Genomic DNA, 23,992 nt, shown 5'->3' on the forward strand with positions numbered 1-23,992 from the left:
AGTTGTCTCCAAGCTTTATCTCATGTTGTCCTTATTCTTTTGTTTACTAGTTACATTTTGTAGTATGTATTAATTTTAATAAATGTACTTGTGGATTATTATCCCAAACGTCGCACAACTTAAACTTAAATGATAAATATATATATTTTTTTTTGAAAATTCATATAATTTTATCTTCTAGAAGAATCAGATCATGTTTTTGATGTCAAATGGTGAGCTCAAGGACTCTTCATAAGTGTGAAATCCTCGTTAATTTAGTAATGTTAGTCAGACTATTTTAGTTTTAAATTTAGAATTCTGTAGAAGTTCGATAGCCACTATTTTCAGAACTTGGGATCATGAAATATGTGAAAATCCATTTTATGAGGATTACGATGGCCTGAACTCTTGAAGTCCAATATATGTGAGTGATTTTTTTGCTCAGACTCTCAAGTGCGTGACGTCAAATATAGTTAGGGTAGTTTGGTAACTGAAAAGGGTAATTTTGCAAATTGGAATGCATTCGATACACGCGGGCTCGTTTGATTAGAAGATCAGATACTGTGTCCGTGAGCAAAACTTCGTGAACATTTTTTTTTTTCCTTCAAAATTTCTAGTTGCAGAACTCGAAAAGAGCTACTGATTTCTGAAAAGCAGAGAGAAAGATTGAGAGAGCGACATTTCTGGTGTGGGGAGGACTATCAGACCAATGAATCTTTCAATCTCATCTCTTACCGTCCTCCCTACTATCCCTTCCATGCACAACGTCCCTCGCTGGACTTGGCAACAACATCGTCCATACTCTTCTCCATTTCTTCAACAACTCATCTTCTCCTCCAACCGCATCACGAAACCCTCCTCCACCACCAACACAACCTCTCTACGCTGTCCGTCCACAACCCTTCGCTGCTCATCCATGTCTGTTGAGGAGGTTTCACTTTCATCAACATCGCTACAGGTTCTTACTTCTTACACATCCATTCGATTATCTCCAAAATCTAATAGTTCGATTTCGATCTTAGATAATTTATGAATCTGTGAATCGAAATTCGGTTCAAATCGAATGTTTAATCACCGAGGTTTCACTTTCAGGATAATTTATCTTACTCGAGAGCTTTCTGGGTTTCCAGATCTCTAATTGCCTGGAATTTCGATGATGAAGATGGTTCTTACTACCTGTACTCTAGTAAATCTGCTAGCTTAGTCGTCAACAATGGCGGAATCGAAGGTTTAAAACTTCGTAATTTGTTATTTGATTCCCATTTTTAATATCCTTTGATTATTAAAATTTTTCATTTTTATGATCACAGGTTACGATGTGAAAATTAAGCTTGATCCGGATAACTCTGGGCTTCCAGTAAATGTGAGCCGATTGACAAGTTTTTAGGATTAACTATTGTTATTGATCTTTCTCATTACCAGTTTCTGTGATTTTGCTTTAAATTTGATACCTTTTTGGTGGTTTTTCTCAATTTGAGAAGTTCCCCGGTAAAATTTGAGGAATAAATATTATTTTGTTTAATTATGAGAGCTGCTATTGGCACTTATACTTTTACTTATTACACCCCACTTAAAAAGTCAATGGTTGAGAATAAGTAAAAGTTGGGGTACCAATAGATTCCCTCTCTCTCTCTCTCAATGTGTTACAACGCTTACTAATGTCGAAATAATAACTTGAATCAAACTTTTGTAATGTTTGAATGGTGTGTTAAAATATTCAATTAGGGTGTGATGAATAATTTAAGAAATTAGGGTGAAATAACTAAAAGTTGGGGTGCCAATATCAACTCTCTTAATTTTTTATTTATTTTTTGGTATTTTATTGCAGGTAATTGAAAAGTTCCCTCACATTCAAGGTTACAGAGTTCTCAAGGTCCCACTTTCCACAGATGTTAAGAGCCTCCTCAAATGCCAGTTAGCTGTTGCTTCTTTTAACTGTAAGAGCTAACGACTTTTAATGTTTGGTTCATTTTTAGACAAATTCTTGAATATTTGCACAATTAGAAGAATTTGAAAATGGGCATTATATTCAACATTGAATCTCCAGTAGAGTTGAACTAAATTCAATTGCATTGACTTTGGGTGTATTCTTAAGGAAAATGCAGAACTGACTTCCTATGACACTGCGCTGATGTGGCAGTGGGTAGAAAAACATAGATGTTTAATCTTGCATCTCGAGGAAAAAATCTATGGCCCACTGCCACGTCAGCATAGTGTTGAGAGCAGTGTGGAACAAAGTCAGTTTAGAACAAGTCTATTCTTAAAGGACTGTTTGGGACTACTGAAAATTTGGGTTAATGGGAGTTGGGTGCAGTCCTGACTGCATTTCTTAAGCAGTGAGCCCCATATTTGTTTTCTCTGTTCGAGTTTGTTCCGTCAGCACCAGTAGACAAAATGTTTTTTGGCATTTGAAAGACACAACTTCCGCATGGTTAAATTAGTTGTGTGCTTGAGTGTGGATATAAATTAATTATTTTATTTTTATTTTTTTTAATTGTCATCCATCATGCTAATAACATGTGTTCGATAACATCTTTTAGGAGCTTCTCTTATGGTTATAGCTCACTGTCATGCAATCATGGGTCAGACAACTTATCAAGGACACATCCAGCTTTTATTTTGAAAAGAATTGTTGAAAATTTCCCGAGTCTTATTTTGTTGGCACTTCATTTGGAAAAATATGAATGGGTCATTAAAGTACCCAAAATTGGCTTTCAAGGTTTCTGATCTGAATTTTGGAGTTTTTTTATTGTTAACTTTCAATTTTGAAGTTCGAACCATTTGACTTGTTATGTCGTGGGTTGTATCTCTTGATATCAACTTAGAAGGCCTTTTGTCATTTATTTATCTGATAGCAATTGGCTATTAGTGTAGTGTCAGAATTGTTGCACTTTTTTTTATCATATTTATCAGATCACAGGTACATATTTTTTTAATCAGTAAGTTGTATGCATTTATGTATTTGTGCTATTTATTTATGATTAGTTATTATCATTTTTATGAGTATTGAACTAAAATATAGTACATGTTTTCCTCTTTAAATTCTTTTCTGTATCTTAGTTTCATTATTTACAATCATATTCATAAAATATTTAAATTGGGAAATCACCACTGATCCATTACCAAGTTAACTTGTTCGGGTGGTTGATTTCAAGCAACCTTAATTGAACTAGTCGGTGTTCATTTGTCCTACTTATGTGTGTAACATGTGCTTAGATGAAAAAAGCAGCATCTTTATGACCTTAGTTTACATGTTTTTTTATTGAATATATGATAGCCCCACGATGCTTTCTCTAGATTAATGTTTTTTTTTTTTAATTCTAAATTCTCTGGATTAAGGTAATTGCATGTCTTCCATCAAAACTGATCTTGTGCTGATTCCAATTTGCCTGATAAGTCACTAGGTTATCTTAATGCAGCTGATGGAACATGCAGCAATGCTTCTGGTTTGCAGCTACCCGGTATCCTAGATGATTTATTTTCATACAACGGCCCACTTGGTGCTGTTTTTTCTACAGAAGCTGTGTCCCTTTACCTTTGGGCTCCTACTGCTCAAGTAAAACATCATCTTTGTGATTCATATCCTCTAATCTCCTCGGTCTCCATTGTTTCTTTCCCTTTTTTTCTTTTTTCCTTCTTATTTATATGTGAAAACAGGCTGTGAGTGCTTGCATCTATAGGGATCCATCAGGTGGTGATCCCTTGGAAACTGTTCAGCTTGAGGAGGTAAATGGTGTTTGGAGAGCTGATGGTCCAAGAAGTTGGGAAGGCTGTTACTATGTGTATGAAGTTTCTGTCTACCATCCTAGCACTTTGCAAATTGAAATCTGCACGGCGAATGATCCATATGCCAGAGGGTATGCTGGACGTTTCAGTTAGCCAACACTTTCAAAAAAAAAAAAACTAAGGTGTTTCTATAATATAAAGTTTTAGGCTCATTTGCTTACAGCACATATGAATATCTGCATCATATTATGTTCATATTTTCATCTTGTTGGCATAGGCTCTCATCGGACGGGAAGCGGACATTTTTCGTCAATCTTGATTGCGATACTTCAAAACCAGAGGGATGGGATGAATTGGCAGATGAGAAGCCGAAGCTTTCTTCTTTCTCTGACATCAGTATTTATGAGTTGCACATAAGAGATTTCAGGTTAATAATCTATTTTCTCATGTAAAATTTTCCCGATCTCATATCTTCCAGATATTTTATATTTCTCCTATGTGGCGATTGCCAACAAGGCCTCAAAGATGTCATGCTCTAGAATATATTCCATCTTGTATACAAGATTTATTGATCTCTTATCTTGTATCTATCTGGTTGGTCATCTCGACCTCCTTTGATGAATGATATCACTTGCATTCATTGGAATTTTGTTTTTGTAGCTTTCTATAGTCATGTTAATGTTCAACTATTCAATTGCAGTGCCAATGACCACACAGTGAATCCTGACTTCCGTGGTGGCTATCTTGCTTTTACTTCCCAGGTAATGTTTGTTCTCATGAATATTTCTGACTTTCTGTATGTTTGCTTTTATCTTACTTTTGTTTTTTGCATGCATGTTCGCGTAGAAAGATGTAGTTCCATATGTTTGCATGTTTTTGGTGTAAGAAATTAAGTTGAACAATGTAATTTTGATTAATGGTAAAATGTGAACACATGCTGCTTGCAGGAATCAGCAGGCATTCTTCATCTTAAGAAACTGCAAAATGCTGGTCTCACTCATGTGCATCTGTTGCCAACCTTCCAATTTGCTGGTGTTGTTGATGAAAAGGAAAAATGGAAGTATTTAGGTAATATTTCTTACTAATTCAATCTTGTTACCAATACTATTGGGGTGAATACCTTCAAACGCACCAAAAAGGTCTCAAGGGTGACACCAATGAGGTGGACCCCATGAAGCGTGTGCCTCTGCATGGCTGCACCTAAGGTGCATGCTTTTTGGTTAAGACTGGATACCTACTCTTCAATTTGGTTCACAGGAAACCGATAACACAACAAAATTAGAATCTCTTATTGGAAACAGTGCTCTTTTTGTCATTGCTTACAATTGTCCTTCACAAAAATCTTTCTAATTAAACACTCTCTCTCTAGTGAAATGCTTTGTCATAATTAGGCTTTGAATACAAACATCTTTGGATAAAAATTGAACTGTGTTTAACCCTAATATAAAGAAATTTTGTGGGTGAATATCCTTATATGTAATCCAGATCTGCGGTATAACAATTTTTATTGTCCAATGAATGAGCAATGCTATCATATATATGACATAACCCAACAAATTTGTTATTTTCTTCTTTACATTAATTGTTTACTAGTAAAAAAATGGGAGCCTGGAGCGGATACCTAATACATCTTGGGCTCTCGACACCTCCCGTTGCTTCTCTACCTTTTTTGGTAAGTAGATAATAGTTCATTAAAAAGGAAGAGCGATACAACTGAGGGTTCCTACCAAGGAACCAAGCAAAATGCAGAGCAAAAGCTACACTCCCGCATTACTAGTTCATAAAGCAATGGTGTGCCAACTATGAAAATCATCTGACACCAACTACGAAAAGAGGGTTGGGACAATGCATATGATGATGGTGGAATTTTATACTGATATGTCAGCATCAGGGGTTCTTAGGATTTCCTTTGTCTGTTTCAAAAATTCAAATGCATCCTTGCCCAAATTACTTATTGCATTATAATGAATGAGATAAATATCTCACATCTAAGAATATCTTTTATTTGTTACCTCTGGTTGACTTGTGCATTGTTAGTGCTTATGGAAGTTAGAAATTTACCCATAAAAAAAAGTTTGAAATTTGAATGTTGTTCATTTCTTTGACAATTTGTATTTGATTTTCAGGAAACCTTATCTAGAATTATTATTTGTTGGCATTTTTTCACTGCTTAATATAAAAAACCGTACAGATGTTGATCAACTGGCAACGTTACCGCCAGATTCAGATGTGCAACAAGCTCAAGTCACAGCCATCCAAGATGAGGATGGGTATAACTGGGGGTAAGATATCTTACATCTGAATGCTATTGAAGAAAATTAATGTGTTTTAATTTATTCCATATGCTCATTGAGCATTTGTTTCTTCTATTCCTAACAAAGGTACAATCCTGTTCTATGGGGTGTTCCAAAAGGAAGCTATGCAAGCAATCCTAATGGATCATGCCGTTCTCTCGAGTTTCGAAAGATGGTTCAGGTGCTGATGCATTGTTTAAAATTTTACGTATCGTGTGCCACAGATATGTTGGTTATTGGTATTAAATGATTAAATCAGTTTAAGTGATGATTAATTGTTCCCTCTTTTTCTGGATTATATTAATTTCAGGCACTTAACCGTGTTGGCCTTCGAGTTGTGTTGGATGTTGTATATAATCATTTGCATGCAAATGGGCCACATGATGAAAGTTCTGTTCTTGACAAGGTCATGATTTGATTTATGTGTTCCACGTCCAGCTACACTTGTTCAAGTCGTATTTGAGTTTTTCTCAGGATGGGAATTCATGATATCCAGCTTTTCTGTCTTATCAATATATTTCTTACAGGATTAGCTTTTACTCCTATTGTGACACTTGAAGTTCTTTTTTTATAGGTCGTTCCAGGATACTACCTAAGGAGGAATGCCAATGGATGTATTGAGCACAGCACATGTGTAAATAATACTGCTAGTGAGCATTTTATGGTAGAGCGTTTGCTTCTTGATGATCTTCTATGCTGGGCGGTTGATTATAAGGTGATAATTCACAACTTTACACTTGTTTTGCTTAACCAGTGAACCTAGTGGAAGGCAACAATTGATTATTCTGCCTAAGAAAATGACACTATAATGTGGATTTTACAATTGATTATTCAGCATAGCACTTGTTATTTGTAAATTAATGTGGATTGAGTTCTTCAAGTTTGTATGGACTTCCCACATTCTTCTAATTTCTCAAACAAATGTAATTGATTGATGATTATGAGTGACGGAAATGTTGCCTCACAATGGGATTTATACCTTGCCTATTATGCACCTTAGTCTTAGTGAGATTTACTCTTAAAGCTGTGTTACCACGATGATGTTGATATCAATTTTATATTCCTACTGCGCACATTTATTGAATGATAATCATCACTCTATGACTGCTTTCTCAGGTTGATGGGTTCCGGTTTGATCTCATGGGGCATATAATGAAAAGTACCATGGTATGTAACATGCATTTCTCTTCAACTAATTAATTTAGGAACTGTATAATTTTTTCAGTGAGGCAATAGTTAAAAAGAAAATGCACATGAGTGTTCTTTCGGTCAGAAAACAATTAAAATTTACTAATGTAAGCATTGATTGAGTGGCAAAATGAAAGTATATGTGTATCATGCTTCTATTATATAGCACTAAACTATGCTTCCTCTTTAAACTTGGTTCTCAAATTAGCCTGGCAATTGAAATATTTGGCTTATTTATTTTCATTTCAAATGTTGTTAAGACATGTTAGTTGACAATTCCTACCCCCTCATAATTAGTTGCTAATGTTCTGTCCATTCCCTATGATGAAATGGACTGAAGCCCCAGCTGAGAATCATCCAATTTTTAGAAACATCTCATATTTTCAGATTATTGCTCTGTATCAGTTGATCATTTTGATATGATAACCAATGATCTTTGTCCATCTGAATCAGTGGGTCTATCTCTAATACCCAAGCCCCATGGTCAAAATCAACTTTGGCAACATGTTTGGTTTTCATAAACTGGAATGAAACAACTCTTTCTAATGTTGGGCCCATGGTGTTCAAAGTTGAATTTGACCAATCCAGCTTTTTCTTTTCGTAGAATTGCCCATCTTTCCTAATGAGAAGTCGTGGTTCACTCGTTTAGGCAGTTAGATTGTAGATTTCTTATTCAACATCCATTTCTACAGAGATCTTAGAGCCATAGATAGAGAAACCAAGAATTAACAAGTTAACTAGAAAAGAAAGTGTTGTAAAGTTTTTATGGCTTAGTAGCATGAAACTTGGGTTAGTAAGTTGAATGGGTTAATGCTGAACTTGGGTTAGTGGCATCAACTAAATGATCATGGCAGGACAAGGGTCGATTAGTGTCATTGCTGGAGTAATTGAATTTAAAGATAAATTCCTTACAGCATAATAGGACTTCCTGCTTTCAATGCTGCATGTTCTATTTTGCTGAACAGGAACTAATTCCTTCTGTTTTCTCATGTTCTTTTATTTCCCTTCATATGAAGCTCAAATGTATATCCTGATATAGGAATTGGTGTTATCTTGCAGGGTGTTTTTTCTATTTATATAAATAAAATGTTAGGATACTCTGGATGAAAGTATCATATCCTTCTGAAGAGTATCTGCGCATTGGCTTTTTACTAATGAACAGTGTGTGGGAAAATCACCTTGTTAGCATTACCATTGACCCAGAACTGTTAGTTATTAGGATTTAGGAGGAAAATGACAAGTTCACTTATAGTAGGATTATGTTTTGGATTTGGGAGTTGCCTACCAATTGAGTTTGGTATAGCAATATCTTATACACAAGAACCTTGCTGCTGCATGTGGCTTGAAATGTTTCCATTTTTTTGTCTCCTTATTTCGTTTTTGGGGGTGAGGCACACAGGTGAAGGCAAAAAATGCTCTCCACAGCCTTTCAGAGGATAAGAATGGAGTGGATGGCTCTAAGATCTTTATGTAAGGATGGATCCATTAATTGTTGTTGTTATTTATAAGGCACTTATTGATGATTGCATTTCTTAACATATTGTTAATGGGTGTGAGCTATTTGGTTATCTGGCCCATTCTTTTTTCACCTTGCCTTTATATGCATCAGTTCAATTTTGAATTGGTAAAGCTCCTTTTGTTTTAGATACGGGGAGGGATGGGACTTTGGAGAAGTAGCCAAAAATGGGCGTGGGATAAATGCATCGCAATTCAATCTTTGTGGGACTGGGATTGGAAGGTATTCTAGTTTTCCTATCTTCTCCTATATCTTCTGCTTAGTTGGCATATAACAGCCAATATTCAAAAACTTGAAGTCAAACTATAGTCAACTTGTACACATTAAACTGGAAGTACTTAGAGCAGCATTTTTGTTGTTGTTTTGATTTGAAATATTAAGACATGAAAATTCTTCTCTCCAAAAAGAATTTAAAAAACTAACATTTTGTTTCCAAAACACTAATGGAAAAAGTTGAGGTGGTTTTGCGTCCAAGGCCTAACTGATACGGTGGCTCATCAAGTCATGTGCAACTTTGCTGGTATGACAAGCACTGTGTGAAGTTAGTTAAGTCCTTGTGAGTTTGATTGAATCAGAGTCCCAGAGTGTGTTAACTCAATTTCGTTGAGAGACACTACATCTTTTTTTATCCAACTGGTTTATTAATTCTTTCCTAAATTCACTACAGAATCGTTTGTAGTTTATTATTTTCCGTTGTGATGATGCATTTATTTTTCTCTGACTAGTTTCAAAAATTCTTTTCAGCTTTAATGATCGAATACGAGATGCAGTACTTGGTGGGTCTCCTTTTGGTCATCCACTTCAACAAGGTTTTGTGACAGGACTATCTTATCAGGTTTAAGTGCCTTCTAATAAATTTTCATTTTGCTTTTTTCATTATCAATAGATTGTATGAATGATGTTTTACTTTTAATTGTACGTGTTTGAATATTTGATATGATCTCATGACTGTGTCGAATGAAATAACTTAATGAAAATACAAAATGTTGTTGATGGCCTTGAAAATAGTATTAGCTTTGTGAACACGTTTCACCTTTCCCAGGAAAAGTGAAAATGGTGGTCATATTTGGCTTGGTTTCTAAAGAATTAAGTTATCTGGGAAGAATTTCTTGTACCTCAGAAGCCTTTGAATATCATTAGGTGTTGGGGTTTCTTTAGATCAATCACTTAGTTGAATTTGATTCCGTATTTGTGAACAGTTATTTTGCTTTAGACAGAATTTAAATGGAGAAACAGGATTCATTCAGCCAACCCAAATTTCTGGGGTAAAGACTTTGGTAGTGGTGATGATTTGTGAACAATTGTTTCACTAGACGCTCTCAACAGAATTACTTTGCATTCACCTACTTATCACATTCTGTTCTGTAAAAGTCAGCTCGGCAAGTGATTTGATCTTATACTAATTTGGGAAAAGGTTTGATATTGTCAGTTCATCGAACCATCAGTTCTTCGAAGAGAACTTTTGTTTCCCTTAGGGTTTTTGATATTGTTGGTGCACATGATGTATAAAAACAAGCATTTGTTGTCAATGAATTTATTGTTTAATAACTTACTGTTGCTTCTTCTACAGCCTAATGGACATGACCTTGGTGTTAAGGCTGTTGTTGACAATATGCTGGCGGCTTCACAAGACCACATCCAGGTGCATCTTCTTGATAAATAGTTTTTTTTTCCCCCCAGTGAATAATCGAAATACACGACCGTTCACCACACACCTGACTGAGATAAGGAACCCGTACAATCCATTCAGGAACAGCAGTTCTAGTCATTTGTCCAAGTTTATTTTACTTGATTTAGAGGAAGGTTCATGAGGTCATTCCGGCTTACAATCTCCAAAACCCTTTTATAGATGTGTTAGTCTTGATTTCCAGGGTTCTCAAACATTGAAGTTGCTTACTATGCACCATGAATGAATCCATTGAACATTAGCCAAGTCCAGCTCCCTCCAAAAATCGTCCTCCATGCCTCCTTTGGGCCTTAAACTTATGATAAAATCCAAGAGAAATCTTCACCACAATTCTTCAACAGAACTGTAATATAAAAATAACCCACGACCATATACAATTTGGTTTCTTGCAGTATAACTACTCCGCCTTGTAGCACCCTGCCACCCTCTTCGTCATTGCGCTCTGTGCTACCCTACTTAGGCTCCTGATAGTCCATGACAATAATCTCATGGAAGATTCCCAGTGTATCCTCCCCTCACTGAGATTTTTTGTATTTGGTAGTATTGTTTATCATGGCTGAAAAATTCTTACACCTTATAATTTGTGTTTGAGCTTACATGCTGCTATTGTTCACTTGTGGTTAATAGTGCTCATCATGGTTTAATTGGATGTCATAACTCTAAATGCTTCTATGATGAATCGTCCCTCAAAATGTATTATTTCCCATGAATCATTTGATAATCTAGAGCATGGTTTAGGAATCTCTCACATTTAAATAGCTGGTCACTATGTTACCTGGATGAGAGTAATATTGTTGGTATGCATATGGTTTAGTTGTCCGATTTGCTTAATCTCCAAATGTAAGAGTTCACAGAAATATCTATCCATGGTTAATTTTACCATATTAGAACAGTCTTTTCTTTTTTCAATTGTTTATACTTCCTCAATTTTTTTAAATATCAGTATAACTATATTTGGATATGAGGGGAGCCAATATTGAACATGTATCCCATAATAGGAGGCTGCTAATCTGTTCTGATTATGGTCTTATTGGTGACATGGACATGGTCTGGCCTATTGGATATTGTAGGTGCTTCTCTACCGTCTGGTTTCACCTAGCTGTTTTGATGACCTTGCATAGAACTTTGAGTAGTCTTAATATCAGTTTTCTCTGATTAAGACAAGGTTCTACGCTTGTTTAGCATCCTCATAAATAATCTGTATCATATTGTCTTTACTTGAACTGTATAAATTGATTCATGCAGATTTTTTTTTGTTGAGATTTTCTTGTTAGATGGGAGAGGGTCTGTACTTTATCCTTTGTGTAGTGTGTCAGTTGTTTGGGATCGTGTTAGATGTCTAATGAAATTTTACTTATAAAAAAATTGTAGATATTCGTTTTTCTTGTAGTTTTTAGTAACTTTTTGGAGCTTGTTTACATAACTCAGGTTGGGATGGCTGGAAACTTGAGGGATTTTGTGCTAACCAGTTATCAAGGGGAAGAGGTAAAACATAAAGTTCCACAGGGCTTCATTGGATTCAAATCTAATATTCTATGCACAAGGCCATATTTTATTTTGATAATCTGTACAAGAAGGTGCATTCATGTCATTAGTCATTTTAGTTTTGAATTTTAGATTTAAATCTTACTTTAGATGAACGAAAGATTTATAATTGCCTGTTTTGGTAGCTTCTATATTTTTGGACTAGATCCACCAGATTAGATTACGTGCCTTGGGAGTTGGGCCTAGTGCCTTGGATCTGCCGATCCTTTTCTATTTCCTTCAATGTGGGAATATTCCTCTGTAGGAACTTATAATGGACCAATATACTCTTTTATCGGTGTGATGGACCAATATTTGTTTGCATTGACCTCTTCAAACCTAAATTGTGGTAACAAAAAACATACCTATAGCTAAAATGTGGTTGTGTTGGGATCGGTTATTATATAGGAAAACTATAACCTACTGAAGCCCATGGCACTGTAGTCTGACTTTGAAGTGGCCAGCCTCCTTCAAATTTTGAAGAAACCCTCCTCGTTACAAGACACGTGGCATTTTTATTTATTTTATGCCCCTAGATTTTCGTCAATATTTAGAATACCTCTCTAGAAATGCCATATGTATTTCAAAGGAGAGGATTCCTTCGAAAATTTGAAGCGGGATGGCCGCTTCAAAGTTTTTTCCATGGCACTGTCAATCTTTTGCAACAGTACTTTAATGTGTGGTGGGTGTATCGATAACCATCTCTTAATGCAAACCCAGGGCATTGACAACCTTAATGATGACGACTTACTTCCACTCTGGTGTGTTTTTATTTTCTTCTGAATCACTGAATACCAATTTAGAAACTTCCTTTATATTGGAAAATTGTGAGTCATAATATTTTTTCTATGCAAATAAATATAGGACCACCAATAACATAGGAGAGCTTCCATTGCCACACCAACTTTTGCTAACGCCACCACAAGATGTGTGTTAATTCTTTGGTGATTACAGATGAATAGGGGTAGTGTTAGCAAAAATTGGTGTGGCAATAGCGTCTCTCTAATATATTTGATAAGTTGGCCAAAAAAGGAGTCTAGGTACTTGTGCACATCCCTTTCCCTTCTCTATGAAGTTTTCTTGTCAGAATGAAATGAAGAAACAGGATTCGTTCAACCACCCCAATAATAGACACTATTTATCCATTCATTTTATTCATAATGTTTTCTCAGGTGAAGGGATCTGAAGTGTTAACTCATGATAGGTTACCAGTTGCATACACTTCAAGCCCCACAGAAACGGTGAGTGTTGTTGTAGCATTTATCTGTCTCACTATCTCTATGAATAGAGGCATTATTAATTATTTACCTATTCAATATCCTCTTCTTATTCATGAAGTAGATGCTTTTCATATATTTCTGTTATGTGGCAAGATTCTGTTTTTTAGTTGTTATTATTGCTATTATTCTGTGCATGATTCCCTGGGTGTTTCATCATTCTCTTTACCTTTAGTTGGCTGTCCTTTTGATGTTCAGTCCTCCTCGGATGCTTCTCTAGTCTTTGATTAAGTACTGTGTATGCGGGAGTAGTAAATGCATTCTGTAATTTTCTCAATTATTTGGAATCAACACCTTTGATATTCTTCAGATAAATTATGTATCTGCCCACGATAATGAGACGCTGTTTGATATAATCAGTTTGAAGGTACACCTACCCAGATTTTGATCTGTCTTATTTCCACTTAATTTTAGTTGGAGTATCACTTAGTATTCCTTGGAACTCCAAGCTCGGTTCTTGTATTCTTGCAGACCCCAATGGAAATTTCTGTAGATGAGAGGTGCAGGCTGAATCATTTGGCAACGAGTTTAATAGCTCTTTCACAGGTTCCATCATCGTTTCATTAACTACATAGTGATTGGTTGTTGCTGTTTTTACACTTATAATTTTAATGTGATACAGATAACACTTACTTGGGAACTTTGGAAATATTAGTAGTTCTCGGTTACACCTGTGATAGAAGTAAATTTGTATTCTCATGTTTTTGCTTCATTGGCCTTGACAAGAATGTGGTAAATGTAAATTTTAAAACTTGACTATATATCAGTTAGGTTGGTCAATTTACTAGAATTCATTTCTCTACATAAGAAAAATAATTGTCAAGACTAAGTAAACATTGCTTCTGTGGAAGTTGATGCAATCGTAGTTTAGAGTTGGGTTGCATCCATAAAGAAGTTTTCACAGAGCGATATATTTCCTTTTGCCTGACGTAAAGTCTGAAATACAGTGTCTATTGTGATTTTCTCCATGGGAAAAATCCAATATTATGCTAAATATAGAGAGATTCTATTGCCACACCAACTTTTGCTAACACCACCCCAATTCATATGTAAATCACCAAAGAATTAGAACACACTTGGGGTGCCGTTAGTAAAAGTTGGCACGGCAATAGAAGCTCTCTAAATATAGGGTGACCTGAGGAATATTGGATAAAATACACTAGTTAGAAACAATTTATTGTTAACGCATGCATTAAATAAGATATGCTTATTATTGTAGGAGTTGGTAGTAAACAAGGGTCTCATTCTTTTGCTGGTTAAGCTGGACATTTTTTTTTCTTCGGAGGATGATTGAGATGGAGATTCGTCAATGAATCATAATGTTCAATTATGTATTTACCAAATTGTGCTGGTTATCCTATATTCTTTTGTTTACTACTCAATAAGTTTTCTCAATCCAGGGAATACCATTCTTCCATTGTGGTGACGAGATGTTACGCTCAAAATCACTTGATCGTGATTCATACAACTCTGGTGATTGGTTCAACCGGTAAACTGCTATGCTTGATCTCAAATTACTTGTTTAGGTACTTATGTATATGTATCATCTTGGAGAGTAATGATTTTCTTGTCTATTGGCTCAATCATTCTTACTTCTCCTTTGGAAATACTGCTACTGCAGAATTTTAGTTAACAATTCAGCTAGTATCATAAAAAGGACTTATTGGTCACATGATGAGATAGACTTTACTTCGAGTGGGAACCTGGCTTATCTTGCCTCAAATTAAATGTTACTTATCTATTCCAGGTTAGACTTCAGCTATGAGACAAACAATTGGGGTGTTGGCCTTCCTCCCAAAGGGAAAAATGAGAACAACTGGCCACTGTAAGCATTTATGAAAATTTCCATGATCTTGTTTGCTTTCATCAATCCATCAATTCTTATTGAAGAGAAAAAGATATGATTCAAAAGACTAACAGAGATTTCTTGATAGTCACACCAATATTTTTGCTCTCATTGCTTTCCATTTTTTTTTTTTTAAGTTTACGGGTATCTGGGTTGATATTCTTACAGAAGGATCTTCGACCTTAATTTATTTCCATTTCAGGATCAGACCACGATTGGCGGATCCATCCTTTAAGCCTCCGAGAAGTCACATCCTTGCTGCGGTGGAAAATTTCTTAAACATGTTGAGGGTGAGGTACTCTTCACCACTTTTTCGATTGAGGACGGGAAATGCCATCCAGGTAAGATATTTGAAAAGAACTTTCCCTGTTCTTTGGCATTTCTCATTGATCCCCTGCCCTTCTATTTTGAAAACAAGACGATTATTAGTTTAGAGTGCATCTCAATGGGCTGGAGTCAGCTAGCCATACTGTTGATGTGGCCTGCCTGGACCATGAGGTCCATGAGCCAAAGCACCGAGTCCCATGCCCATCTGGCAACATACTTAAAAAACCGAGGTCTGTTCGCTTGCCATTAACTCCTTGGATTGAACGTAGGTCTGCATCTTACCCAAATCTAAGTTCATAAATAGTAGTTCTTTAAAGCATGTTTTCTTCAAGGAAATGTCTCATCAACTATTTTCTATGAAGAACAAATTAACCTTAGTAGAGACCCAAGGGCCAGCGTATTGTGCCTGTAGACTTGGCCTGTTTGCAGGTGCAAGGCCCCATAGAGTTCCACGTACTTGGCCCAGATCCAGTTTGTTTAAATTAAGGGCCTTAAAAGAGGACCAAACCCAGCCACAGACACAATGAAGCTACTGGGCCAGACCTTTCCATTAATAGTCATAGATTATCTTATTTATTTTAAGAATGGAGTATGCCCCTGCACAAGATCAAAATTGTCCTCTATAAATTTACAAAGTACCTCTTCTTTTGTAATAATTTGATATAATACCTCATGTGTTGGCCACTGGACATGTCTTGTAATGATATACAATACGAGCATGTTCCAGTCAATTTTGTAACTTACATGCAATCAGTCTGGTCTTACTGCAATTCAGATCATGGTACAGGTCTGATTTCAGAATCCCACTAGGACCGACGTTGACTTGGTCATCAGGTCTTCAGTGACAAAGTTGACCCATCTGTCTCCCTTTCAGCATGAGGCAGGTCAAGATCAAAGTATGAATAAAAAATCTCACTGGATCAACCCTCACTCATACAGACATAATCCTTACCGGATCTTCTTCTTGATATGAACTCAATTGTGTTACCTACAAATGAGTAAAACTGAATTATTTAAGTTTTATATGAACTTCTGATTCGGGTGCTCCATCTACCTTTTTATGTTTCTTTCATCATTTTTGTTCAATTTTAGTTTTCTTCAAAAGCTGCATGAATCTGGTAAATCATATCTATTTGTTAGGCTATCTGTGGCTTAAACAGTAAAGGCTGCAAACATGAACTGGTGAGCTCCTCCTCCCAATATCTACCTTGATATGAACCTTCTTGTTCAGGAAAGAGTACATTTCCATAATACTGGTTCCTCATGGGTCCCTGGGGTCATAGTGATGAGTATTGAAGATGGTCACGAAGGCTTTCCAGGGTTAGCCCAATTGGATCCAACGTGAGTTGACGTGTCTTCATTAGCATTCTCTATATTTTTGTGGGTAACTGCAGCACTGTTATTGAATCATGGTCTTGCTATTGCTTTGTTCACAGCTACTCTTATATTGTCACTGCTTTCAATGCACGCCCAACAGAAATTTCTTTTACAAGCCCTACGCTGCGGGCAAGAAATCTTCAACTGCATCCCATACAGGTAGGTATCTTCGTCTTTAGTACAAATATTATCTGATTCTGATAGTAGGTTATTATTCATTGGTTGAAAGGAAAAATATTTTCCTCTTCGGGTCTTGGGTGCAGTTGATGTCAAGTGATGAGCTAGTCAAGAATTCTAGGTATGATGCTTCCATTGGGAACTTAACTCTTCCCCCAAGGACAACGTCAGTGTTTGTTGAACATCGGGGAGTATGATTAATACAGTGCCAGATTGTGGTGACTTGAGTTAGAGAAATAAAAAGTTATCTATATTACTTCATGGGGTTCCAATGATCCAATGGTTCGAAAGAGGTTGGTACATTGCAATTGCAAACTCTACCACATAAAGCTTGACCTTTGGTAGTTTGACTCTTATCTAGGTCAGTCATGGTTGAGTTCTGTGTGCAGTGGTGATGAATTTCAGTTGACCTACTGTTGTGAATTTCATTCTAGGTGTTCACGTTTCTAGAGGTGCAAAGTAATAAGTATCTGAAATAAGTCTTCTTGAATGCTTGGAGATGCTGGTCTGCCAAACATAAGGGAGAAGGCAAACTTGTGAAGATAAGTAGGGAGTGATGAGCAAAGATGGAGTAGACTTCAGGTAAAGATCCTAAGTTCAAGTTCCTTCCATTTTTTTTTCCTCTCCTGTAGTACGTACAAGCATTCCAAATTATAAATTAGCACTCGTTTACTTATAATAAAATATAATTTTATTAAACAAAAAAAGATTTAGTACTAATTTTGAGTCGTGCTCCAATACATCAAACAACCAAGATCAGCTTTCACCAAAGGAATGGATTACTCTTTTTCATCAGCATCACTTTTAGGCATGGTTTTAAAACTCGTTTTGACATCTCGGACGAGTTTTCCTATACATTTGAGTCATCTCGTTCAACAATAACAAAAATGAACTGTGGTCTTAAATCTCGTCCAACACGTTTGACTTGTCTATCCGTCTCGTTGGTGGACAATATCAAGATGTATTGGAAGGGATGTTCTCCGGTACGTAATGGGCACATGTTGGTAGGTATCTGATATTGATCTATTTTATTTAATTATTAACATGCATGTAACTAGTTTATGCTATTGCTTGCTCTTTACTTGGGTTGAGCAACACAAGTGCACAATTGTCAATCATAGGGATCATACAATACGGAAGTTTGGAAGTTTACTTTTTCAATTCTCACAATAGATGTTAATCAAGATGTCAGTGTCATCCGATAGTGCGTTTACGCGTGTACAAACATTGATTGATGATCATCAACAATCCTGACCTAAATTATAAAGAATATTCTTTGCAGATGACAGCAAATCTTTGCAATAAAGGAATTATGACAATGATGTTTGTGCACTACACATAGAATGTACGACATGATGGCACGTGTAGACGTAGATCACTCGCAATTAAGATTTAATTTTAGACTACTATTATTTGTGTCTGTAAGTTATAAATAAAATAAGAGAGGTTTTATTGTTGCACCAACTTTTGCTAATAACACCCAAATTCATATGTAAATCACACCTCTTGAGGTGCTGTTAGCAAAAGTTGATGTAACAATTCGAAATAAATCAACTCCGTCAGAGATACTTGTTCAACCCACCCCTTGTTAGCAATTCAAAATACGGCAAAGATTTGATATGTGAAAATTTTAAAATCTATTCGATTTTGGATTGTAAAAATCTAGTAAAAAATTCAATAAATGAAAAATATATGTTGAAATATTTAGTAGTCATGGTGATGTTAATGATGATGGTGAAAGTGGATGATGTATAGTGGTGATAATGCGGTTATTGTTCCATTGGTTTATAAAAAAATATCAAAGTTAAGGGACAAATCATCAATTTTTGAAGTTATGGTGTAATCTCAAATAAATATAGAGGGCCATGTCATTATTTCTTTTTTTAAAGATAAAAGGGATATTTGTCATCTAAAAAGATGGAATCCTACAAAATTTGAAAACATGACCGTTTCAAATTTGATTTGTATTACACGTCACAACTTACAAGTTTACATTTTGCAACATACAAGTTACAGTATTTTTTTTTTTTTTTTTCTGACTCAAGTTTTATTAAAATTGTAGAAGTTGTGGAATTTGTAAAGAAAAATGTATTTTATTCCGTTGTAACTTAAAATACATGAATTATTCAAAATAGTTCATTAATCCAGAGAATGATACTTTCAAAGAAAAATAAATAAATAAATTTATGAATTTTTTTAAGAATTAAACGGGAGACTGCTAACAAGATTTTGAAATGATACACCCAAAATTGGCTAATTAGTTTTCAATAAATGGAATAATTGGGCAAGCCATTAACCACTTCAAATTAGACACATACCTGTAATTACATGTATAACATAAGGTAAATTAATTTAAGAACATAAGACAACAGAAAACAAACAAACCATCTCTTTCTACCTCTTTGTTAAAGAGACGTGAAGCCTAACTGGAAGAGTTGTGATAATCTGGCTATCCCACATGGCACACTCAATCGATTCTCTTGACGTGATAAGTTTGGGAACCATACATCTGTATGTCTTGGGATAATCAAAATTTCCTCATGATACATATTTTTATGGAAAAATACTGTTTTGTATCCTGAGATGTATAGATCTATGGTTCCCGAGTTGAATCATGATAATCTGAGTACCTCACATAGCATACTCAATCGGCTCTTCTAACACGATAAGTTTGGAGTCGAAGATGTGTATATCTTAGGATATAAAACTACACTTCCCCATTTAAAAATGTGTATCCTGAGGCATTTTACATATCTATAGTTCCTGAACTTATCACGATCCTTGTTAGTAATCACCCGTTTAATTCTTGAAAAATTTATGAATTTTCATTTTTTTCAATGAAAGTATTACTCTCCGGATTATTGAATTATTTTGAATAATTCATAGATTTTAAATTTGAAAAGAATAAAACATATTTTTTACGAATTTTTATAAAACTCGATGGAAAAAAGAAAATACTACTATAACTTGTTGTATGTTGCAAAGTATTAACTTGTAAGTTGTGACGTGTACCACAAGTCAACTTTGAAACAATCATATTTCAAAATTTTGGAAGAATCCCTATTTTTACGAGATAAATGTTATTTTTATTTAAAAAAAAAAATAATGACATGACTCTCTACATTTATTTGAAATTGCACTTTAATTTTTCAAATTGATGATTTACCCCTTGATTTTAATATATATATATTTTTTAAATCAATAAAATAATAACCTCAATATCTTCATAATCACGACCATCATTGTTTCTATTATCAATTTCATCATCATTATTCTATAGTTAGATTTTTTATTTTTAAAATTTTAAAATGAAATAGATAATACACATATGAATATATCACATATTTTTCGTGGATCGAATTTTTTCGATCTAAAATAGAATATAAGTCAAAATTTTCAAATGAATTTTTTTTGCCATATTCCAAATTGCTAACATGGATCACGACAAGAGAGTTTATTGTGTGTGTCACGTGGGGTAAGTCAGATTCTCACTCAAAATGGTTTAATCGGTGAGAGAGAGATCTGAATAAGGGACATTTAATGCCACGTGGTGTTGAATGGCCCAAAGCTGGTCCCCCGCGTGTGTGAGATCATCATTATCACATCACATCTGATATTGGTGACGTGGAGCCTCATCATCAATAATAAACAAACTTTAATAATTTATAATAATAAAAATTAAAAAAAAAAAAAAAAAACAAAAGAGTGGTACACCTTCAATATTAGAGCTCGTTTTACATTCGGATCTGAATCTCTCTTATCCATATTATGGAACGGTTGCTTTCCGAACGAACAGTGTAGTTGCACATTGGGACCCACACCTACTTGAATTGTAGGGTCAAGATTTGTCCCTTTGGTGATAATCTAGAGAAAAAAGTATCACATGTCATTGTTCCATTACGTATAAAGTGACAATCTGTAATTGTAGAATTTGCACAAAATGATAAAAAAAAGAACAAAATGACTCTCTCTTTTCAATTATTGATAAAAGACAATTATTATTAACCATCCGTACCATTAATTTTCTCTGCCCACACCAAAAGATGTGGGTCGTGTTTGGAAACGTTGCTTGAAAAGTCGTCGCGTTGATGAACAATGATCGAGAGCTTCGATGACTTCGGATAAGTTGAGACCTTCGACATTAATTTTACCAAGTATTATAGACAACTAGTACATCCAGCATTCCAATCAATAAAAACAAACGCAATTGTAATAAGTGGCAAACAGTTCCCACATCCAAGAGTCCTTATGCCCTTAACCTTAACCTTGGAAGCTATGGGGCTGTATCTTGTTTAAGGGTTTTGTTAACATGTGCTCTAAGAGCATATGTTAAAGTGCAATAAATACACTTTGAAAATTGGATTTTGTACTGAAAATGACCTGGAAAATTTTATTTCTTATTATAATACTCTTAGATTTCTTTAACGTGTGTTCAAAATTGAATAGAACTTGAAATTTTGTGGTGATACAATGATGTGATGGCGTGCACGTGATCGTAGATACTTTATTTGTGAGATATGAGTAAAAAACATCTTATGTGCGCACCACCACATCATTTGTCTCACCTATTCCGAATTAATAACATGGATGGATCACGACATGAGAGTTGATTGAGTATGTCATGTGGGATAGTCAGATTATCACGACTCAAGATGGTTTAGTTGGGATCTAAACAGGGGACCTGTAATGCCACGTGGCGTAATACAATTGAATGGGTCAAAGCTGGACCACCCGCGTGTGTGAGATCATCATTATCTATTGCCTACGATTTACTACTTTTGGCCCAACATCATCACATCTTATAATGGTGACGTGGAGCCTCATCCATCAATAATAAACAAACTTTAATAATTAAAAATAAATAAAAAATTGGACCACCTTTCAATATTAGATTTCGTTTTACATTCGGATCTGAATCTCTATTATCCACTAATTGCTTTCCAAACGAACTGTAAAGTTGGACATTGGGACCCACACCCAGTTGAATTGTAGGGTCAAGATTTATCCTTTTGGTGATGATCTAGAGATAAAGCATCATATGTCACTGTTCCATTATGCACCAAGCGACAATTTGTAATTGTAGAATTTGGACAAAATCATAAAAAAGAAATATACCATCAAAGATTTCAAAATGTCTCTCTCTCTCTCTCTTCAATTATTGATAGAAGACAATCCTTGTTGATTATTATTATTATTAACCATCCGTACCATTAATTTTCTCTGCGCACACCAAAAGGTTTGGGAAGTGTTTGGAAAAATTGCTTGAAAAGTTGTCACGTTGATGAGGTATAAGTCGAGACCTTCGACATTATGATCGACAACTAGTACATCCAGCATTCCAATCAATAAAAACAAACGCACTTGTAATAAGTGACAAACAGTTCCCACATCTAAGATTCCTTATGCCCTTAACCGTAACTTTAGATGCTACAGGGCTGTATTAAACTGCAATAAATATACCATGGAAACTGGGTTTTGTATGGAAAATGACCTTGAAAAACTTATTTTTTACCAAAATACTCTCAGATTTCAAATTTCAAAATGTATTGATTACACTTTAATATGTGCCCTTAGGGCACACCTTAACAAAATCCTTTATTTAATAAAGAAAATTTTATTTAATGTATCTTGATATAAAATTTCCTTGCCACATTTGATCTTGTGGAGAGTACTGATTAGTACACCAAGAGGTCTAATTTAGTAAATTTATTCTATTTTCATAGTGTTTCTCACTTAGAATTAATCTCTTTATCTCTTTATTAAACACTTTAGGAATCAAATAACATCGTCTTTTTAGATAGAACAATAACGATTATGAGAAGAGATAAAATACTAGATAGATGACCAATTTTATAAAATGTTCAACATTCCAACATTTTAAATCTCATTTGGTAATTTATAATTTTTTATTTATAATAATCAATAAAATTAACTTCATATTAGTAATTTTTATTAACAAACTCATAAGTGGCATATGCAAACGTGCATGTATCATAAGGGTTTGCGACACTGAGTTAATGACATGGTATGCACAGAGTCATGGATGTTTCTCACTCGTATCTTGCGCAAAGGTATCAATGGTTCTATTATTACCTATAAATCAACTTAGTGTCATGCTAGGAATCAGTTTAACGCTATTCAATAATATGTATATATATTTAAAAATTCACCTATGTGTTATAGGGTGATGTGATTCTAATTTTATTTTTAACGAAAATGACCTTAATAATATTATAAGTTTAAATGTAAAGATAGAGGCAATTTTTTATTATTCAAGTTTTAGTATGGAACCATCCCCACCGGATGTTTCCGCATCTTTAGTATAAAAACAAGAGAAGGCACAATAGAAGTGATTCGACATTAAAATTTGAATTTCAAAAGTACCCCTACCTTTATATTTAAAGTCGGTATAATTAGTCTTTTTGATTAAAAATTGAAAAAATTACAATAACATATTCCTAAAATCACGATGATTTAACTTTTCAAATTATAAAATTTTCCTTTTTATTATGTAATCTTCATCTTGGTGTAGATCCATTTCTACTCCGCCAAGAGATTCATTTTGGTAAAAAGCCAAAGAAAATAGCATTCTGGCATTCATTGATTAGTTTTTAAAATTATAAAAATATTCTTATTAATCTTTAAAATCATCCTTTAATTAATATTTTAAATTACAAATAAATCCTTTAAATTCATTTGCATTTGCACATGCGACCTTTTAATTATAATAGTAAAGATAAGAAAGAAAAATAATTTTAAGAGAAAATCGACTAAAATGATGTGAAAGTGATCGTTTTGCTACGATTCTTCTTCTAAATACATGGGACAAAAGCTTTCACGATCATGATGAATCTTCACCCAGTCTTTATGTGTCTTATTATTAGTGGGCTTTTCTAGACCTCAAACGAAGCGTCAAAAACAATTATATTTCCTCGTGATCGGTATTACCAATCCACAAAATAATTTTCATTTATTACGAGGAGGAAGATCCATCCACCTTTCATTTTAGGAAATATAAGTAACAATATGACGGACATAAATAAATATGTGAGATCAGGAGATAGCGCGGAGCAC

The 23,992-nt window shown here is 34.7% G+C and overlaps 1 protein-coding gene across 7 annotated transcripts; it reads left to right on the forward strand.

Moving 5' to 3' along the window:
• Positions 1 to 326: 326 nt before the first annotated feature.
• On the forward strand, positions 327 to 18,588 carry LDA (limit dextrinase). 7 transcript variants are annotated; one of them, XM_086422118.1, is made up of 30 exons: positions 330 to 937; positions 1,072 to 1,207; positions 1,290 to 1,342; positions 1,808 to 1,916; positions 3,384 to 3,535; positions 3,637 to 3,836; positions 3,983 to 4,132; positions 4,406 to 4,466; positions 4,653 to 4,773; positions 5,897 to 5,987; positions 6,087 to 6,180; positions 6,310 to 6,405; positions 6,574 to 6,714; positions 7,116 to 7,166; positions 8,587 to 8,657; positions 8,833 to 8,925; positions 9,448 to 9,538; positions 10,274 to 10,345; positions 11,819 to 11,875; positions 13,087 to 13,155; positions 13,502 to 13,558; positions 13,663 to 13,737; positions 14,592 to 14,680; positions 14,939 to 15,016; positions 15,240 to 15,378; positions 16,596 to 16,705; positions 16,801 to 16,900; positions 17,005 to 17,211; positions 17,353 to 17,500; positions 18,201 to 18,588. In XM_086422118.1, the coding sequence occupies exons 1-28, from the start codon at positions 689 to 691 to the stop codon at positions 17,113 to 17,115; spliced, it is 2,916 nt and encodes a 971-aa protein (XP_086278244.1). In that variant the 5' UTR covers positions 330 to 688; the 3' UTR covers positions 17,116 to 17,211; positions 17,353 to 17,500; positions 18,201 to 18,588. The 7 variants fall into 7 exon arrangements, with proteins under 7 accessions (XP_086278248.1, XP_086278249.1, XP_086278247.1 ...); XM_086422121.1 differs by lacking the exon at positions 18,201 to 18,588 and having other exon boundaries at positions 329 to 937; positions 15,240 to 15,327; positions 17,353 to 17,638; XM_086422119.1 differs by lacking the exon at positions 18,201 to 18,588 and having other exon boundaries at positions 17,308 to 17,638.
• Positions 18,589 to 23,992: the final 5,404 nt, after the last annotated feature.

The sequence above is a fragment of the Akebia trifoliata genome, chromosome 14, assembly GCF_017979445.1.
Source record: "Akebia trifoliata isolate Shusen 1 chromosome 14, ASM1797944v1, whole genome shotgun sequence".
Lineage (NCBI taxonomy): Eukaryota > Viridiplantae > Streptophyta > Magnoliopsida > Ranunculales > Lardizabalaceae > Akebia > Akebia trifoliata.